Source organism: Anabrus simplex, chromosome 11, assembly GCF_040414725.1.
Source record: "Anabrus simplex isolate iqAnaSimp1 chromosome 11, ASM4041472v1, whole genome shotgun sequence".
Taxonomy (NCBI): domain Eukaryota; kingdom Metazoa; phylum Arthropoda; class Insecta; order Orthoptera; family Tettigoniidae; genus Anabrus; species Anabrus simplex.
The window spans coordinates 27,513,343-27,535,995 of record NC_090275.1 but is presented as its reverse complement, the minus strand read 5'-3'; the positions used below and the strand labels follow the sequence as shown (position 1 = coordinate 27,535,995).

Here is a 22,653-nt window from a genome sequence, read left to right as displayed (position 1 = left end):
ACGCATAGAAAAGTGTTAGAGACATTACTGTGAGAGATATTTCGGTGAATAAGTTTAATTTTCTTTGTTTTCAGTTCCTAAACTCAGTTCATTATGTGTTGTGTACTTCAAGCATGTATCTTATGTGGCTTGATTAATTTAATAGTTCAGCATGCCGTGCTGTTTTGTGCCTGGCTGTAAGTCAGGCTATGGTAGAGTAGTTGATAATATGAGATTTGTTTCATCGTCGAAGGATAGAAATCCATTTGAAAAATGGGCGAGAGCTATTCCACGGAAGGATACTGAGTTAACGCGTAATAGCAAAATTTGTCACATTCATTTCTCTGATGATTTGATAGTAAAATCAGATAATTTTATAGTAAATGGTGAAAAAGTGGATGTAGAAAAAATTTCAGTTGATGCTTCAGGAGCTGGCTATGGTCTTCAACATGTTATGGATATAATCCCCAGACTTGTTTATCATTATCTGAAGTGCCGATTTTTCTTCAGAACGAAGGAAATCCGGCGAGATTTACAATTCAGAACATCCGCCAAATCTTCACGCAAGCCTTTGAAAGTCCAGTAAGTGACAAACTGAGTTGGTAAATAGGTCATGGGTGTTTGTTTTAATATGCTGGGAGTTATGTGCTATTTATCTGTATATGTACAGTCCCATAACCTGTGGTTTCCGCAATGTGTGATGAAGGCCGTAGGTCTTATTTCCATGTAAGATTTTTTCCATTGTATCCTGTCATGGTATTTTAATTGTAATCTCTCCTTGTTTTTTAAAAGACGGTGTATACTTATCAGTTACGGAGTAATAAGTTTTCTCCAGTATCATTCCTAAGACCAGCTGATTGGTACTGTGGAGCTTGCCCCCTGCCTGGCAGGGTGCGCTTGAACTCTAGGAATCCTCACACATGTTCTTATATTAGTCATGATGCTGTTGAAATGTCAATGGGTATTTTTTCACAAATTTGCACTCAAAAACAGTATTCGATACATTTTCACCCCAAAAAGTCTGTTCTGTTGTATTAATACTTGACCTCCTTTTGATAAATATTTTTTCACAGGGGAAGTTATAACTAAACATAACCATGCCTTCCCTAATGTGAATAGTGCTGATAAGTAATTTTAATTTTATTCTAAGTTAGAAAATTCCCTGTCCTCGGCACTAACAGATTTCTTGGTGGATAGCGCTTATTTATGAATCATAGTGCAAAATAAGAATTAAACTATTGAAATAGTAAATATAATACATTATTTACAAAGAATATATACACAATGTACATGTTAAGAGCTATTGGGAACATCCATCTCAATTTAGGATGTGATATCACTTGAGGTATGTATATTCCTGATCCTAAGATCACAGGTCTATGCTGACTAAGTGGAAACTAGTTACACACTATGTGCCAAATCCAACTATGAAAACTCGGAACCAGAGGGGTATAATTATAGTTTTAAGAAGTACAACTGGGCAACCATCCACTTTTAACACTAATTACAGAAAAACAAAGGAAGAAACCCAATCCTTCAAAGATTGAAGACTGTGTTGGTAACAAAAAGAGAAGGGCCGCAAAGGGCATGAAATAGACACTCCAGGCCTCATGAAATCTAATACTAATGTTATTGGCTTTATGTCCCACTAACTACTTTTACAGTTTTCGGAGGAAATCTAATACTGGCGGGGTCAGAAGAGAACAAGGTAAATAGGAAAACAAACAGACGCAGATAGGTCTTATGGCGACAAGAGGATAGGAAAAGGCTAGGAGTGGGAAGGAATCGGCTGTGGCCTTAATTAAGGTACAGCCCCAGCATTTGCCTGGTGTGAAAATGGGAAACCACTGAAAAACATCTTCAGGGCTGCCGAGAGTGGGATTCGAACCCAATATCTCCTGGATGAGAGCTCACAGCTGCGCAGTCCTAACCGCACGGCCAACTTGCCTGGTGGAGGGGAATAAAGAAGCAAACTAAAAAGACAAGTTATATTATTAGTGAAGGAACAACTGCCTCTTGCCAGCAGTGACCTGCCATACATGGTAGAGAGGACATAGAACCATAAGAGTGTGGGAGTGCCTCTGTACAAGATCAACCTGCAGAAGTGGGACCTTTTTCTACCCAATCCAGCGCTACTGCAACAATTTTCAGGATCCAGTGCACAGTGTTAAATGAAAAAATATTTTTTTTTTAAATGTCATAGCCATCTAAATGACTAATTTCTGGAAACAAAGTTCAACCAGATATGGAAACAGAGAGAGAAACCTGGAAATACCTCCTTAATTCTTTCTTAGTTTTGTAACCTCACTAGAACACAATAGGTCTTAAGAGGTTCACAAATTGTGAATGAATGAAGAAACTTGTGGAACCTTTCAATAGTAACTTGTCAGACTTAACATTAACTAAAGAATGGTGAGCATCAATAAACTTTAAGACCAATCCTTTGTGATGAGAATCCTTCTCATGGACTAGGGGTGCTCACTGGATGAGATTGAGCAGGCTGATAGGAACTTCCTTCATGTTCTTGGTTTGGAACTTGTGTGTGTTGAGGTGTTTGGTGAGATGTACCCGCTGATAGAAACCTTTACCGCACTCATCACACTTGTGGTTCTTATCTCCTGTGTGGGTCTTGAGGTGTCTTCTCAGGTGGTCATTCTGACAGAAGGTGCGCTCACAAAACTCGCAACGGAATGGACGTTCTCCTGTGTGAATGTTTAAATGTCTCGTCAGATGAACCTGTTGAAGGAAAAGAAAAAAAAAAGAGCAGGTTATTCCAGCATTTAAAATTATATAATCACTAGAGTTATTAATAAAATATTGTAAAAACTCGTTAAGACGTTTCTGCAGGGGACAAGGAAAAAGAAAGTGTTAAGCGATAAAACATACTACTGAATACACAAATAACAATTATCCAACAAGGATTTGGAAACACTAGATACGTTTTTTCCAACAGGACGGCATTTTGTGTTATGTATCTGTGGGTACAATGAAAACTACATCTATAATTTCTAAAGATGAGAGAAAAATATTAAAAGTTGTGAAAAACACCAGTAAAAAAAAAAAAAAGATTTGCACAATATTAGCAAATGCCCTTTATTTTGGAGCAGTGGGTTATTAAACATTATTTTCTGATCACACTCTTAGACAATGAATTGACGAGGTTGCACTCGACCATGTGAATCTGCGACTCTGACCGCCATTTTGAAACCAGCAAAACTTTGATTCGACCAACTCCAATGATCAAGTTGAAATATCAATATAGTTGGTCCGTTATTGGACATCATACATTTTCCAGCTATCTCATTCCTGGTTGCCAGCGTTTTGCCCCAGTGTGCTAAGCTGGGCTCATCAGTTGGTAAATAGCACACCACCAAGACGCATGGCTAGTGCATACCGTGGAGGCCACTGTGTAGGCTACTTGGAGCCACCGGCAGTGCCAATGTACTATAAGAGACTGTCTCATTTTCAAAAACTGATGCCTGCCTGGCCAACAGATGATAACGATGTTGATTCCCATAGGGAACCTGGAATATTTGTTCCGAATGAGTCAATTTATAATACCAATATAGTTGATTCGTTATTGGACATTATAAATTTTCCAGCTAACTCATTCCAGCCAGTCTACTTTCTGTCCTCCACGGTCCTCATTAGTACAGAATTTCACAACTTTTTCTGAATCCACAACTAGGCTGTCACAAGACAAGTACTGCATTTCTCCAAATCCAAGACAACGTTTTTTTCTCAGAATCTCATGTGACTTAACAGCAATGAACACCATTGGCAGCTACCATGGTAACCATACTGCTTCACTTCACCCCCGCCCCGCGCACGCATAAAACTCCACCTTTAATGTCCGTGTCTTTATTAGGCCTATAGGCTACATCCCTAGTCGTGAAAACCGGTTGTACAGTGCCTCTGCGTAACGTCATTGGCTCTAGCGAAATAGTGAAGAAAGAATGACATTCTACTTGGCAAGAGACAGGCTCGCAGCGTGGATGACCAGATGAGGAACAATCCCCTGAATAGATGAACTAATGTCCCTCTACTGGCCTCTACAAAAACGTTTCTCAAATCCATAGAATGACATCAAAACATGTGAGCATTGGCTATGGTTACTTAGGGGCAGAGTTATAATGTGTTTACTGTACTTGACACACAGTAAAATCAACAGTTTTACAGGCAGCGAGAATACTTTCGTGATGGATCATCGTATCGTAAAGACACGTACAACAGGTATTGTCGGCAAATTTTCAACGGGTTATCTTCGATATTATGATACCAATTTTAATCTAATGGTTATGAAACTCACGGAAATGAAGAATAATTGTGCAGCCAATGTTCGACATTGGCGTGAAGGCAAACATAGTCTAAAAATGTGTACTTTTATAAGAAAGGCATTCATATGATTTCACAAAGCACTTTTTAAGCCTGATTTTATTTTTTTTGAAGGAAAAAGTGGGAGTCGTCTTGCATTCAGGGTCATCTTGGATTCGAAGAAATATGGTATGCACCATGCTAGTCAACTTCACATGACCATGTTCCTAATCCACATGTAGGCTATCAGACAACAAACATTTGCTACCCTTCACTATACCACTCAACATAAAATCAATTTCTAATTTCTGAATGGAATGTGAATACAAGCACAAACAGGCTCACTGTGTTATTCATCAATCTCACGGCTAACCAGCAAGTAAAATTTAACATTCCTGAGGTTAACGGCTTGCTGCCCAAAGGTACAACTTATTCTATGAAGTTCAGGAATTTATAGTTTGGTGGTTAGTTTTATAGGGCCAGTGACTGCGTAAATCTCTATTAGCGAAGCCCATTAAATTATTTAGAAGTAGTAGTTCAGGAATTCAAGGCCATTCCCCGTTATCATGCAACTGTAGTGAGGGATCTTTCTTACCAAAGTTGAATATCACGTTTCTTTCACAAGGGATGATGAACAACAGTTTCAGGGCTAGAAAAAATGTGATCGTATTAAGCAGTAATAGCTAAAATTTGACACTGTAAGTGAGGTATTTTTATATAGATTTAATATGATGAGAATCGGGACTTCAAATTTATGATGTGCTAAGTGGGGAAAACATGTTAATAAGGAATGCACTAACAATGTCTTGCTGTATGTTATGCCTCTATGCCGCAATTATAATAAGATTTTTTTTTTTAACTGTACTGACTGTTTCTCTTCCCAGAATAAGACCTCCAGTCTACTTTAACTGTTTACTGAAGCAATATGGGAGTAGTGGACTAACAAGGGAATTCTCTGGATTGGACTAGACAAATTTCAACTGGTGAATGATCAATAACAACAGCTTATTCCATAACTCTCACACAATCAATGCCACAAACAAATTATTACATTCAAGGGTCTATAGGCTAAATTGCTATAAATGTCCTGCAAGTTATACAAACGGGAAGAAATTTTAATACACGTTATGTTGAGCATTCAAAGGCAATTAGATAACTAATTTTCTGTCATGAGCCAGCATATGATAGATTTTAATCATGAATTCACTATAAGAGAACAGGACCTGGAAGTTTTACACATTTCACAAAAGGGCACCATCCTCAACATACTGGACCTCCCAAAATACCAACAAAATCAAAGCTGGGGATGTCCAATCAGTACTTCATATCTATCTACCACCGCATTCTGATATTCCTGACCTCAGAACCAACAAACTTCGTTCACTACAGCCTCCTCTCACACTTGGGAATAGTCCCGCTAGATTTAACATCATTGATTCCTGGAGAAGAGAATGGCTTCAAAATGCTCCAAAAACATGTCAGCCGTTACCTACCATCTCTGAGACAATCCCTTGGTTTTGATCTACCTCGCAAGGTATGGACAACACTCAATCTGTTGAGAATAGGGCATGGAAGATGTGGAAACTCACTCTTCCAGTGGGGAGTGCAATCCTCACCAGCATGTGACTGCAGCGCTCCACAGCAGACCACTCAACGTGTTAGGGAAGACAGCAGAAATAGAGCTTACGGAGGAGATTATGAGGAATTCGTAATGGCAACCCCAAATTCCATTAGATACATCCAAGAACTAGATGTTTGTTTATAGTGATGAACATATTTATGTTTCTCAGCATGTATCCAAAATGCCATAAAATAAATAAATACAGGCCACTATAGCGAGAATTCATAACAATGGAAAATTTACTTGCTATAGCGGATTGTCGTTATATTTGATTTTTCGTAAAAGTTGGAAAAACCTAATACAGATTAAAATCTGTATGAAACGGCAATCAGTTTGTTCAAAACTTGCGTTTTTGCAGATAATATCCACACTAAGGCTTACTCGTTTGCTATTTTTCGAAATCTGATACTACGTGAACGTTTGTGTTTAATTTCATTCTGAAAAAATTATATTATCACTCCAGAGGCCTCTGTGGGAAACGTTACAGTTCTCTTCTTCAAACAGTGTCACCTAACCTAACCGTGTATGTATCACGAAAATATATTTCAAGTGCATGTAGAGAAATGATAACCTCCTCACTACAAATTTACATGGGAATACCCTTTTCGAAATGTGACCTGACGCGAGAAAATATAAACTATCCTCTGAAATCAGTGATGTACTTTGCCTTATCTTGAGGTGTATCACATTCTTGTTTAATTTCAGTACAACTTTTATTATAATTTGGGCCTACCTTATACAATACATAAAAATTGTTGCGTAGATTTAATTACAACATATATTTCAAACAGTACTAGTTTCGATGCCCTTCTGCCTCATCATCAGCTGATAGAAGTTTGTAGAAAAATTGACAATCATGTAAGTTTATCAACGTCAAATTGATCACAATTTAAAACCACATTAACTACATGAAACTGTGTTAAAAATATACTGTCTCTAATTTCATATTTTCTACAAGTCCAAGACTTGCGAGTCGTATGCCATAAACTGATAAAAACTTATGCAAACTGGTTTGCACACTTATGATATAAAGTGAATTTAAAAGAACAAATTAAAATAGAATAGAATAGAATAGAATAGAATAGAATAGAATAGAATAGAATAGAATAGAATGGTGCTTCAAGACTATTCTATTTTAATTTGTTGTTCTTTTAAATACACTTTATATCATAAGTGAGCAAATCGGTTTGCATACATTTTTATCAGTTTATGGCATAAGACTCGCAAGTCTTGGACTTGTAGAAAATATGAAATTAGGGACAGTATATTTTTAACACAGTTCCATGTTGTTAATGTGGTTTTAAATTGTGATCAATTTGATGTAGATAAACTTACATGATTGTCAATTTTTCTACAAACATCTATCAGCTGATGGTGACGCAGAAGAGCGGCGAAACTAGTAGTTTGAAATATATGTTGTAATTAAATCTATGCAACAATTTTTATGTACTGAATAAGGTAGACCCAAATTATAATAAAAGTTGTAATCTTGGTTCAATATGGACAAACAATGAAGTTTATTAATTTAACTAATTTCAATATATAACATTGTTTACTTCAGCCTTTATTTCTAACAAGTTAACAACCGCTATCAACCACGTTATTTATGTATTTGTTACGAAAACAGTTCTCCTCTTTCATTTCTAATTTGCTTTACGGAACAGCAGTCGACGGCTATTACTCATCAAATACTCCAACATCGCATTCGAATGTCGACGAGAAAGCTTGCAAAGTGCACATAGCCAGAAAACAATACCGAAGGTCGCATGTTGTGGCAAACGCTTCAGTTTTCTTATTCAGTGTCACCTACTTTAACTTGTATGTATCATGAAAACATATATCAAGCGCCAGTGGAAAAGTGATAAGATTCTCGCTATCAATTTACATAGGAATAGCCTTACCGAAATTTAACCAGACGTGAAAAAATATAATCTAATCTCTGAAATAAGCGATGCACTCTACTATATCTTGAGGTGTATCGCATTCTTACTTAATTTCAGTGCAGAGTATTAAAATTAAGTGATCTTTTACTTAGCCTTTATTACTAACGAGTTAACAACTTCTATTGACCATGTTATTTACGTATTTGTTATGAAAACATGTTCTCCTCTTCCATTTCTGATTTTATTTACGGAACGGCAGTTGACAGGTATTACCAATTGACTCCAACATCACCTTCGAATGTCGACGAGAGAGCCTGCTAGTTGATATAGAGATGAAACGATACCAAAAATGATCTATCGCATGAAATATTATGGTTGGGTGCAAAAATATTGGTGACGGAAAAAACTGTGCACGCTTGATCACTCGTAATAATGGATATGTCAGTGATAGGGCTCTCGCTGTAACTGAACGATAATACATAGTTTGATATAGGAATTTTGAAAGGACAGAAAAGAGCTGACGTTATTACAGGGTTCTCGTTATATCCCGTACTCGCTATAGTGGATTCTACTGCTAATAAATAAATAAATAAATAAATTGATCGTAACTGTGGTATCAAAACTTGCACCCTCACTAAGAAGAACTCATCCAGGCTGCAGGCATCTGAGATGAAGTTCCTGAGGTCCACAATTCAAAAAAACCAAAACGGACAAGTTAAGGAATAACATGGTTAGGAAGGAAACTGGGGATTAAGAAATTATTGTTAGATCGGGTCAGCATGTCCAGATTGAGGTAGTTCTGATCATGTAATGAGAATAGAGCCAACAAGGGCAGCTTATGTTTACTTGGAGACTCATGTGGCAGGAAAACAGATAGTGGGAAGACCAAGAAACCACTGGATGGACATATAAAGATGGACATTGCAGATCAGGGAAGGACATTGGAGGATGTCATTATCAACAGAACGTATCTCAATAACACAGAGTTGAAGAGGCTCGCCAACAGTACCCGGGAAACTGGAACTGTAAAATAATGATGACGATGATGATTTTCTTTAAGAAGTAACCCTCCAAAGCTATTTCTACAACTAAAAATATTTTTAATGCCTTTTGTATTTCTTTCTTCTAGGCCGGTCAAAAAATGTTTCTGACCAATAGGTTTTGTACTACAATCGATTCTTTCAAAATTCTGTTAAGGAAAAATAAAGTTAAATTTTGATGTTAGCCACTCACTCTTTGGTTGAAGCTTGCTGTACACTGGTTGCATTTGTACTGTCGCTCCGAGTTGTGTGTCTTGAGGTGGTTTGTCAACTGACTCCGTCTATAGTAGCGCTTCTCACAGATTTGACACTGGTATGGCCGCTCACCTGTGTGGATTCGCACATGAGCCTTCAGGTATGGTCGCTGAGCAAAGTTCCGACCACACCATGAACATGTGAAGGGCGTGGACACCAGGCCCTTGTTGGTCGGTACTGGGATGGGGGAACACCTGCAATGTGATAACAACTATAATTTTGTCCTAATTACATTAAGTAATGTTCAAAGAGTTTAAAAAAAAAAAAAAAAAAGAAAATACTGTACAAGGCCTTTAACTGTGCAGCAGCACAACCACCCAAGCCATGACTACTGTAGTTGCACTCATCTGTTTGCCAGAAAAATGCGCACCACATCTGTTCACTACGCAGTGTCAAGTCTTGGAAAGTTACTGTATTTACTTGGATATTAGACCCTATTTTTCCCCACTTTTACAGCCAAAATAAAGTAAAGGGGGGTCGAATATGCGATAACCTCAAATTATGTGCAGCAAACACAAGACTTCTAGGCTATAAAGAGCTATAAATTGTACATGTAAACATTCTGCACTATTCTTTAACAAACTTATGAATGTATTTGAGTCATACTGGCTATTTTCGTCGGAAGGCAGTATTTCTAAATGTAAAAAGACAATAAATGGTGAACACGACTTTTAGTTTTAATAATAATAATGTTATTTGTTTTATGTCCCACTAACCACTTTTGCGGTTTTCGGAGAAGCCGAGGTGCCGGAATTTAGTCCTGCAGGAGTTCTCTTACGTGTCAGTAAATCTACCAACACGAGACTGACGTATTTGAGAACCTTCAAATACCACCAGACTGAGCCAGGATCAAACCTGCCAAGTTGGGATCACAAGGCCAGCGCCTCAACTGTCTGAGCCACTCAGCCAGGCTATAGTTAATTTTAGTTACTCGTATCACATAATTTGTTTCATCTCATTAATTGCTATGATGAGGCTGATATCAGGAACAGCATACGGTCGTAAAAACTCGCTATGAAGATTCATCTCACTTCATAGTAGACCCCATAGAGAAAACGGATACGAGTGTCGTATTATCATATTATGCAATATTGATACAAAATAACTTAATGACCAGTCATTTGTCTCTGTCAGTTGAGCAGTACGCCTATCACTCAGTAAACCTGATTACTGCTTTCATTTGAATTATCGTCTTGCGCCGCCAATTTCCCTGCTACCGGCGTGTTGTCATTCCAAGTGATGTCATCTTCACTGCCATCTCATCAGCCGTGCACTGCAATTGAGAGCATTCGAGTTCCCGTCTTTTTGAACCTATTACAAGTAGTTTTGTTTCTGACTATAGAGTCCAAACAATGTGAATCTATTCCCAAATGGTTTCTGGAGATTTTCTCTGATAATCCCAGTTGATGTATGTATAGCAGAAACCACTCCTCCCAATAAAGCCGTGCTGTAGCAAGTGTGCCAAACCACCAGCTGATAACTCGCGTATGTTAAAAGAGTTGTACTTCAGAATGTAATACATGTAGTGACTGGAAGCATTTTTTTGATAACTGCGGATGTTGAAAGCAGGCCCCTTATTTTTAAGTATATTTCATGCTTGTTCTCTGCATTTATGACATCAGGATTTACCTAAACACCTGTAAATGAGATACGAGAGACCACATTGTTTAGGTTAGGTATGCTATGCCCAGATAGTGCCAAAAGTTCCATGATGGAAAGAATTAAAATAACAGGAAAGTTTGCCGCATTTATGGATATCTACACGTGTGGCGGTAATGAGTTTTAATACCATAATGTTTATTTCGCACGTTGTTGTCTACATTTTTCTTATTAACACAAACCCTAGTACGTTTTGTATGGCGTCTCCGAAAATCGTTAAAAGTAAGTGGGGACATAATTCAATACTGTTATTATTATTTGTTAGGTATTTTGCTAGTGGCTTTACGTTGCACCAACACAGATAGGTCTTACGATGATGATGGGATAGGAAAGGCTTAGGAATGGGAAGGAAGCGGCCGTGGCCTTAATTAAGGTACAGCCTGTGTGAAAAGGGAAACCATGGAAAACCATCTTCAGGGCTGCCGACAGTGGGGTTTGAACCCACTATCTCCCGGATGCAAGCTCACAGCTGCGCGCCCCTAACCACATGGCCAACTCGCCCGGTCGTAGCGAGTGTAACAGCCTACCTGAATAATATTCCACCCTGACATGCCTATCGTGCTCGTCAATCGGTGCCCAACCTGTATTCGGTACGGAAATCCACCTATGTCTTTAAACAATTGCCGAAGTGACGTAGGTTGATGTTTAATTTCAGGGCTGTTCGCCGAAGACTTCGCTTTGGAGAATGCAACACCTGATTGAGGACACGTCCATGATTTTCATTTGTGGACACATTTACTGGCCTACCAGACCTTCCCTTGCGTTGACACAATACACTACCCATATGACGAAATTTTTTAACAATAGATAGCATAACTGTGTTGCTAGGTGCTAGATTATTGAAGTGTTCATGATATTGTTCTGCCACTAACTTTAAACTCGGCCCACCTTGATAACCGTTTCCGTACGAGCGAAAATAATACTCCACTATAAACACTTTTTCCTCCGTCGTGTGACCCATTGTCGCTTCCAATCACAGAGCATAACGTTCTTTACACAACTAATAATACATCATGGCGATGTAACAACACGAGGACGCTCAGGCGAAAATGAGTACTGTATATTTTGGCGCATACCGTATCATACATGAGTGGCAACAGAAGACACAAAGCACATCACAAACAATGGTCAATGTAATGCTATTGTTGATCAATTTTATGAGCTTTCTATATTGTAGGCATTCACATTTAGTTTTCTTTCGACTCTGTGTTATTAGGGCGTCTTATAAAATCATTTATAGCGTAGACTGTAGTTATTCTCCGACTTCACATACCGATTTTCATTAAATTCTGTTTACCCATTTTCTCGTGACTCGGCGTTGATATGGACTTGGTAACAAAACTCCAAATTCATTAATATCTCTGCGATCATAGCCAGTACGCTAACAATGTATAAGATATAGTTGATCAGAAATTTAAAACTATATAACTTTAGTTATGTAATATTTATCGATACAACCACTAATAACATAAATATTTGAAAATTAAATTTTAGGCCTTACCCTAAACTACAATTTCACTCAGCGTAAATAAAATTATTTATGGCCTAGATTGTAGCAACTTATTCACTGACTATGCATACCGATTTTCATTAAATTCTCTTCAGCCGTTTTCTCGTGATGTGTGTACATACACACACACAGACAGACAGAAATTACGGAAAATTAAAAAGTGCATTTCCTTGTTACTGTGGACACGACTGATACAGAAATACCATCCTTTTTTAAATTCTGAGCAATGTACAGAAAAAACTCCTAGTTTATATATATAGACAAGAAATTTAAAGTTAGATATAGTTCACAAAGCTTTCTCGAGATGGCAGGAAAGGACATGATACCTTCTAAAGCAACTTCCTACAAACTTGACATGTTCATCTCATGTTCTATCCCTGATCAATAAGAGTAAAAAGAAACATATTTCGATCAATTTCACATTAGTTCTAATTTTTGAAACAGAGATGGCAGGAGAGTACACAACCTCTCTATTCATAAGGTGAAAAAAAGATACTGGAAAACTGCAGTGATGCATGTGTAATAGGCGTTCTAACATCCAGCCGCACCGGGCACTCGTACATCGAACCAGCTCGAGTGGTTAAGCAACAATGTACTCAGAAACATTCATACAGGTATTACATTGCCAAAAGAAACATATTAACATGAGAGCAATGGCAATGCACTAGACTATTACGGAAGGCAATAAGACTATTTAGTGGTGATGATTTTTTGTTTTAAGAGGAAGCACAACTAGGTAATCATCCTCTCTGAATAAATTAAATGGAGACAAAAATTAAAATAGTCCAGCGAGTGCCTATTAACCAGGTTCCCAATTCTAAAATGGATGAGGAACATTCACTCCACTGTCCAGACCTTGACAAAATAGTGGCAGAAGACTGGCAAGACAGATCGAGAATAGATCACATAGTTTGGGAACTGTCAATTTAGAAGCTAAGCCACTCGGAGCATATTTGTAATAGATTTTTATTCATCTAACTAGATACTTCACTGATAATATAGGAATTACACTAACCGACTAGTCTCGTCATGGTTTGTATCGATGACCTCTTCTTTCAACTCATCCAGTGGCTGCAACAAATAGAAATCATCATGAAAATGAAATATATGAGCTATACACAGCAAAGCAAAAAGCTTTACCAGTTGTAAAGTGTAAAATATTGCTAAAGTTCGCATTCGGAAGATAGTGGGTTCGAACCCCACTGTTAGCAGACCTGAAGACGGTTTTCCGTTGTTTCCCATTTTCACATCAGGCAAATGCTAGGGCTGTACCTTAATTTTTTTTCTACAGGATTTACGTTGCACCGACACAGATAGGTCTTATGGCGACGATGGGATAGGAAAGGCCTATGAGTTGAAAGGAAGTGGCTGTGGCCTTAATTAAGGTTCAGCCCCAGCTTTTGCCTGGTGCGAAAATGGGAAACCACGGAAAACCATCTTCAGGGCTGCCGACAGTGGGATTCGAACCCACGATCTCCCGGATGCAAGCTCACAGCAGTGCGCCTCTACGCGCATGGCCAACTCACCCATTTGTACCTTAATTAAGTCACAGTCACTTCCTTCTCACTCCTAGCCCTTTCCTATCCTATTGTCGCCATAAGACCTATCTGAGTTGGTGATATGTAAAGAAAATTGAAAAAAAAAAAAGTACTCTGCCATACAAAGGCAACAGATAAGCCAATGCATGAAAACTTACTGGCAAAAACTGACCGGTCTCATCATGGTTCGTATCGACAACCTCTTCTTTCAACTCATCCAGTGGCTGCAACAAACAGAAATCATCATATTACTGAAATACATGAGCTATACACAGTAAAGCAAAATGCTTTACCAGTTATACAGTGTAATGTACTGCTAAAGTAAACACTCAAAATGAATGACCTGCATAAGCATAAATGTATCAGGAAAAAAGAAGAAACACTCAAGAAAGGAAGGGAAGTCTGGTCTTCAGTAGGCCGAACACTTGATATAATATGTTACAAAGTGATCTAGGTGGTGAATAAATAAATGGCAAGTTATGTACAGTAAATGCACAAACAGCTGACATATTTAAAATGGAAATTACTGGCTTGTGTAGCACAATGTTCAAAATTTTGCACATGGCTCAATATTTTTTCAAAAATAATTTTCTTCATCTCTCTACTGAATAGTCATCATCATATTTAGACCATCTCCAGTCACCCAGGTGTGGTAAAAGAGCCCTCCTCTTTCTTCCAGTCTGGTTTTATTTGAGTCAGAGTGATAATGAAAGACTCCGTAGGCCTCAAATGCTCTAATACCGTCGCAGTCCGAGAAGAACAAGAGTTGACCAAGGGAGGTCGGATTGGATACATGAAAGTGAGGAGTCTGGCACAAACAAGTGAAAGCAATGCCACGACTCAGCTAATGGCCCCATGGTCATCAACCCATGCTCCCAAGAGCCCCTTTTTGTCGCCTCTTATAACAGGCAGAGGATACCATGGGTATTATTCTACTACCCCCACCCACAGCGGAGCTCGGATGAGACCAGGAGACTCCTTGCATGGGCACACAACGCGACTGAGAAGATGACGAAGATCTGGAAAGACAGAGCCATCACTAACAACAACTCAGGCTGGTAAATGCTCTGGTTTTCCCCACTGCCAAGGATGACTGAAGGGATGGAACTGTGGGTGTATTACAGAGTTAAAGTATCCTGGACCGGGCACCAGATGAATGCTTCTGTCCTAGAAGAACTCAGGGTCAAGGAGAGGCTCCTGAAGAAGATGGGCCAGACCTATTTGAAATACTTTGGCCACATATCAAGGAGGATTGGAGCTTTGGAAAAGCTGATCGTAGAGGGCAAAGTGCACGGAACAAGGATCCAAGAAAGAGCTCCAGCAAGGTGGATTGACCAGATGAAGGAGTTGGTCAGCAGGTTTCTACATCAAGCGATGCATCTAGCACAGGATAGAAGAGCATGGCGAAAGCTCTGCAACCACACATGACCAAACCATGTGAAGGGCTCATGGATAGGAGAGAGAGTGGTGGTGATTATTGTTTTTTTTTTTTTTTTTGCTAGGGGCTTTACGTCGCACCGACACAGATAGGTCTTATGGCGACGATGGGATAGGAAAAGCCTAGGAGTTGGAAGGAAGCGGCCGTGGCCTTAATTAAGGTACAGCCCCAGCATTTGCCTGGTGTGAAAATGGGAAACCACGGAAAACCATTTTCAGGGCTGCCGATAGTGGGATTCGAACCTACTATCTCCCGGATGCAAGCTCACAGCCGCGCACGGCCAACTCGCCCGGTGATTATTGTTTTAAGAGGAAGTACAACTGGGCAACCATCCTCTATATAACACTAATCAGAGAGAAAAAATGGAAGGGATCCAACATTTTGAAAAATGAAGGTATCGGCCAAAGAAAGATAAGGGCTACAAAGGGCGTGATAATGAAAGACTCCCTAGGCCTCGAGTGCTCTAATACCGTCACACTCAGAAAAGAACAAGAGTTGACCAAGGGAGGTCGGATAGGATAGATGAAAGTGAAGGGCCTGGCATAAGTAAGTGGAAGCAATGCTAGGACTCAGTTGAGGACCCCGTGGTTGCCAACCCACGCTCCCAAGTTTAAAGCCCCTCTCATTCAAGCCAATCCCAGGTAGTTGCGCCCTCTTTCTTTCCCTAACCTTCCTGTCTTAAAGCTCCCTGAGGCAGCCGGTCTGAGTTCCACATTGCCAATATACAGGCCTTACCTAACTGGCTTCTTTTGTGTGATAACATCATTACAGTATCTGTTTTATGTGTTTTTGAAATCAGTTACTTTGTGTTAATAAGTGTATCATTATCAAGACTGTGTATACCATTTTTGTGTAGCGTAAATTTTAGTATCGTGAAATATAACACAATATTTAACTCAATCCTTGTTATTTATTGAAATGCAATATGCCACAAACAGTTCAAAGCGCCACTAAATGACAAGGGCGACCAAGAGTTCATTCACCTATTTGTGGCATCTGTTTTCTCGAGCATTCACTGTGCAATTCCGTGAATGTTGTTAAGTGCAGGTGACAAGTACAGCCTCCCTATTTTGAAATGTGTGTTATTTCCAAATTATACCACTATATGAGTTCAGTGTGTGATTCAGTGCTGACCTGATGCAGTGACGCTTTTTGCAGTCTGCTATGAACATATTATTATATTTTAGGAGAGTGCACTTTGTATGAGTTCTGTGATCTCTATAAACTACTCCCAGTGCATTGGACATTGCAAAATACTAGGCATGTATAATATGAAGATCTCACGTACTATCATCATCATCATCTCTGACCATCTTCAGTTACCCAGGTGTGGTGTACGAGCCCCCTCCATCTTTGTCCATGAACCACTGTTCTCTTGTAATCTTCTGCCAATTTTGTCTTCTCTCCTCGACATCTTTCTTCACCTGATCGGTCCATTTTCATCAGGGTCTGCCCACTGGTCTTTTTCCTTTTACTTCTCTTTCATATTCTCTTCTTGCAGTCCTGCTTGCACCCATCCTTCTTACATGGCCAAACCATTTCAGTCTTGCTTTCTGGATCCTGGATCCTCTGGAAGTCTATATTTTTTAAAAATTTGCTTTATGTCGCACCAACAAAGATATGGTAAGGATGGGATAGGAATGGGCTAGGAGTGGAAAGGAAGTGTCCATGACCTGTCTCCCTAATGTAAACCAATAGCTACGTGACCCAAACCGCAGTCACTTGCTCAGTACTATGATTTTCAAGTTTACTTCAAACTGAATTGTACATTAACTGTAAATTACCTAATAAGAACAACCTGCAGCTTTGTGAAGGGAGCAGATATATCTAGGTGGGAATGAAGGAAAAACATGGTAGCAAAAGACCTTAGAGGTCGACGCTAATTAGGAACTAATATTTAGAGGCTGCATGAAGAAAAGAAGAACTGTAAATTTGTATGTTTTTGATTCGAGAATAATAATAATAATAATAATAATAATAATAATAATAATAATAATAATAATAATAATAATGAGCAAGTATGATAGCAATACTACAGCATGTAAACTCTTGGTACAGTAATTAATTATGCCGAGATTCACAAGAATAGGGCAGTGGACTGTAAGGTTCCACTGTCCGAGTTCAATGTGTAATACTTGCGGAAAGAGAAAAACGTACTTCAAGTTACCAACAAAAGTCTTGAATCATTTTGTATTATGTAAGTAAATCCTTTAGAAGTACCTCTTTAACAAGTTTTGTGGCTAGTATTTGCATTTCATGTCAAAATCAGTGACTGGATACAGTGAAGTAGCTGGCCAAAGTATCCAGCACCGGGGACTCATGGCCTAATCTGAAAATCCAGCAGTGAATAAGTTAAACAAAAAATATTAACATTAAATCAAGTAATCTCCAAAATGGTCTCCTAATATATTTTAATGCTGCATTTCATGTGATGTTCAGTTATGGTATCAGAGTAACTGAAACATGGGCATGCAAGCTTGAAAAATTAGAGGTGGTTTCATCCATCTCACCTGACAGTGGTCTGTCTGTCCATCACTTCCACCGTTCATGTCTACGCCATCCGTTTTCACCTCCTACAAAAAGATATAAAATCATAACCAACAGGGTTTACAAAATACCCCCCCTGCAGCGTAAATCAGTAATAATTTTTTTTTTAATTCCAAAAACCTGAGGAACATTCCAGGGATTTTATTTATTTTATTTTATTTTAAATTCAAAATTGTACAATAACAATAAAAACAGACAGTTTACATGTAAGTTCAATTCATCTGTTTATGAGAAACATAACTGAATTTGTGACTGAAAAGAACAATTCATTGTAATGTTTTCCATGTTTGTTGTTTGGCAGGGAGGATAAATGGACCAAAACAGGAATGAAATATTTAAATAATCTAGCAGACAAGATAAAAATGCATAAAACCTTAAAGACATACATGAAACATAAGACATACATAAGACTATCATTGTTTGGGAAAATGAACACTGTCTGTATTCACTATCCAGCTACTCAGCAATCAGTGTACAGTCGAACCTCAATATCCTGAATTACCTCAGGAGTGGAATTTTATTTTATTTGTATTGAATAGGTGGACACAATATTTTTAATCTTGAAAGAGTTTACTAATTGTATCTTCAATACGGAACAAAATGAGATTAGTTACTTGTAACTATATAGAGAATTCTCGCCTTTGAGGATTGCACATAATCGAATCACGTGTGACTACAGCTTGATACTGTCGTGTTACTTAACCATGTAAAAACAAACACGAAGTATTTTGTCATTTCAATTAGCCTACAACACTTATTATAGCAAGTCGTTGAAGATAGAATGCATATACCGAGTGAGTTGGCTGTGTGGTTAGGGGCACGCAGCTGTGAGCTCGCATTCGGGAGATAGTGGGTTCGAACCCCCCTGTCGCCAACCATGCAGATGGTTTCACATGCTTTCCCACTTTCACACCAGGCAAAGGCAATTAAAGAATTTAAAAACAGATGCCATTGAATAGTGAGATGATGAGACTTTATGGGTCATGATGAGTTTCTAATGATGGCGGTCTTTTTTTTTTTTTTAAATAATTTGCTTCACATCGCACCGAAACAGAAGGGTCTTATGGTGACGATGGGATAGGAAAGGGCTAGGAGTGGGAAGGAAGCGACTGTAGCCTGAATTAAGGTACAGCCCCAGCGTTTGCCTGGTGTGAAAATGGGAAACCACGGAAAACCATCTTCAGGGGTGCCGACAGTGAGGTTAGAACCCAGTATCTCCCAGATGCAAGCTCACAGCTGCGCAGCCCTCACCACATGGCCAACTCACCCGGTGATGGTGATTTTGTGTGGACCTTGCTTAAAGTCGTTGCCAACATGGTAAAATGGGAATTTCCTAAAGCTGAACGCAAACTTTTCTGATAATGTGGCATCACAATTCCACAATAAATATACAATGTTCAATTAAAGAAATCTGGAAGATAGGTCTGACAATTGAGTGGAACACATTTGCTGCCTCCCACAGAAATGGGGCTGTGGATGGTGTTTGAGAGGCTCTGAAAAACAAAATCTGGAGAATTATGTTATCAAAAAACAAATATTAATTCTAATCTGGAATGTTATTGAAGAGCTGAAGATACAAGCAAAAACACCAGTATTTATATCCCTAAGGAAGATATTGAAGAAAACTGAAAGGTTCTGGCAAACAATGGTCATCTGTTCTAGAAATGGAAGGCTTTTCATTCCATCATTTCAAATCATGTGATAATGATCACATTTTTGTTTCTCTGACAGTAAAATCTGAAAAAGTGAAAAAAAAGATCTGAAACTGGAAGAATTTGAAACACTGCAAGTTGAATATGTATATAGGCCTACCGATTCCAAAGAAGAAATTCCACAGGCAAGTTCATTATAAATTATCTCAGATTATGTGAACAGCTTGCCTTTGCTGGCAAGATGTAGTGTTTACAGTGCACTATGTCTTCTGGTATGGTCTAGAATAAATTTGTTACTTTCATTGACCTGTCTCAGTCTTATCCTTGGCTTTGACAATATGAAAGTGGCTGAGGTATGAGCGATTATAGCAATGCCATTCCTTATGCAGCCAGTCCCTGCTATAAAAGGTGTAAAAATGTCTCTCATAGGGCCGGTTGGTGCACGATTTCAGTGGGCTTGGCAGACTGATATGCAAAAGCAACTTCTGGCTCAGTGAGGAAAGCAACGGGAAACTACCTCACTCCTCATTTCCCTAGTATGCCTCTTCAGTGACACATAGGCCATCTGTGACAGCTAATGGTGGACCTGATGAGGATCCAACCAACCTTCGGGCTGAATACCCAACATACATGTGAACAGTGTTTAATATCAAACCTGACACCTCATAGACATGATATAAGCTTTCTGTAAGCCAAAAAAGCCTACACCATGTCTATAAGAACGGGCCATGAAAGCATCAATGCTGACACCTCATGTTCAGTAGCAGTTTGTCAAAGCAGTGAGAGTGAAGAGAATGGTGAAGTTCAAGTAATGTTCATGGAAATGTAAAGCACTGATATAAAAAAAAAAAGTTTACAATTGATGAACAGGATATTAAAAACACACAGTTTGAACAGATATTTAGAAAATCATTCCTACACCAAAAATGAAGATACAAGGTAATCATATCCTTCAAGAGTTTAAAATTCCACTGTTAGAAATACTTCCCCTTCAAACAATAATCATTCAGTTTTCATAATGCCAGATTTAGTTCTTCTGAGATGAGATTTAGTAATTTTGTTGTTACCATTTTAGTCTAAAGAAATTATTAACTGCAAAGTATGAGTTCTAAGGTCTGTTTTCTACCTGCCTGGGTGGGAATAAGGGAGTAGGGGGTATGGTTGCCATGGAAACGTGGGCGGGTCACCTGCGGTTGCCATGGAGATAAGCCTGCTGGGCGGCTCATGTTGAGTTTCCAAACCTTTCACTTCTGAGTTGTATACAATACAACACAGCAGTCTGAACGAACAAACAAATCACCTGGAAGCGAAGAAAAGGAGAAAGGAGTGCAGGAATGTGGCAACACCGTCCAATGGCACATGCAATGCTCCTCCCTCCAGCCAATCTGTCAGAAGGCTTCTTTCAATATTATGTGTATAGTTAATGTTTTCAATAAGAAGTTAGATTTAATAACTCGCAAGTCCGTTTGGTTTTGTTTCAAATAGGTACCGTATTAATACACCAAGCCTATGATACATGCAATAAAAACTAAGTGTGTGTTAATGGCTAACACATTTCATAAAATAACTATTATTAATGTTAATTTGAGAACTATATTTTGGGATCGAAACTTCCTTCAGTTATTCTTTCGAAATATTAATTTATGTCATATAATGTAAATTATTGTACATTAAGCAATAAAATGGAAAATAATATTTTCCTATTTTTCTATATGGAAAAGTCACATCCGTTATCCAGATATTATTCTGAGAACATTTCCTCCGTCGTAACTGTATCAACCAGTGGCTTAAACCTCAAGTCGATCTTTAGTAGCAAAACTAAACATTGAAATGTGACATTAGCGCAAAACAAGATAACCCTGTTTTTACAGTAATGAATACATACGCATAACAACGACTTTAAAAATTACCACGGATATCGCCAGATGTGTCGAAATATCATCTAATCTTCTCCACTATCCTCTTCACGTTGTTCACGTACAGCATTTACAGCGTCTACACCACTCACAGTCATAAACGCAGGATGTGCAGCAAAGTGCACTGCAGGTGCAGGCAGGGTGCTGCGCTTCTTCTAGAGGGAGGGTTCTGTGCTCTTTCTTCTTCTTCTTCTTCTTCTTGAAAGGTCTGGGCTCCCATTAATCACCTACAGGAGAGACAAATACAGTATTGTATTAGCTTTAATTTTTGCCCAGTCAGATATCTTGGGATAATGTCTTCGAGCATAAAATTTATGAATCGAAATTAAACTTACTATAAATGCATGACAATTATTTTTAAATGACAATGAAGTTACCATATTCTGCTGATCAGATGGGAAATGATATAGCTGCCGATTGCAGCTTTGAAAAGGCAACTGAAGGAAAAGGTCGGAAAATTATTCGGAAAGAAGCGAGTTGACTGACAGGGATGACTAAAAGTAACAACGTTTTCTTTTAGTATTTTGTTAAGATTGAATTCTTTAATCGGTTTGAAAACATGAGTAATATATTGTTCCCTTTTCCGGGGTCGCTCAGTCGGCGGAGCGAGAGCCTCATGGGTGGAACGTTCGCAGGGTCAATTTCACTCTATCGGGACAGACCAGGGGCGTAGCCAGGGGAGGGGGGGGGGTTACTGGGGGTTAGAACCCCCCCCCCCAATTGAACTTTCACAAAAAGAAAATAAATAGAAACTGACAGTAAACAATAAACTTCTTTTATGTGATCAAGATAAACTCCCTGCAATCTACTGCTTGTTGAGGGTGTTTGCCACCCTACCTGTCACCACTGCAGCCAGTGAGAGATCATTTTCAACTTTAAGACGCCTTAAAACCTACCTCAGAAATACCACAAGTGAAAGTCGACTCAACGGGTTGGCTCCCTTGAACATTCACAGAGACATAGTTGTAAAACCAACAGATGTGTTAAATTTATTTTCTAGGAAGCCTCGAAAATTAGATTTTAGATTGTAAACTGAACATACCGTTTGAGATAAAACTGCTGACCTCGATCATATTGTTCTTGTTCTGTATTTTAAAGTAAGAATTTTGTAGTGTATTGCAATCTGAATATCACATACAGTAATTCACTCTTGTATCAGTATCCTTATGACAGTCATGCATGCGCGTACCAGACATGCACAAGCACAAGCACTTTCATTATGTTATATCTTAATTTTGTAACTGTAACCCCCCCCCCCCCCCCCATTGGCCGATCCTGGCTACGCTACTGGGACAGACCTT

General features: G+C 38.7%; 1 protein-coding gene across 1 annotated transcript; it reads right to left on the bottom strand.

The window, feature by feature from the left end:
- Nucleotides 1-1,916: 1,916 nt before the first annotated feature.
- On the bottom strand, nucleotides 1,917-21,502 carry LOC136883203 (zinc finger protein 501). Its single transcript, XM_067155396.2, has 6 exons — nucleotides 21,347-21,502; nucleotides 17,748-17,810; nucleotides 13,958-14,023; nucleotides 13,277-13,332; nucleotides 9,031-9,286; nucleotides 1,917-2,715 (listed from the first exon to the last, which is right to left on the bottom strand). The coding sequence occupies exons 2-6, from the start codon at nucleotides 17,784-17,786 to the stop codon at nucleotides 2,458-2,460; spliced, it is 675 nt and encodes a 224-aa protein (XP_067011497.1). The 5' UTR covers nucleotides 17,787-17,810; nucleotides 21,347-21,502; the 3' UTR covers nucleotides 1,917-2,457.
- Between the last annotated feature and the right edge of the window lie 1,151 nt (nucleotides 21,503-22,653).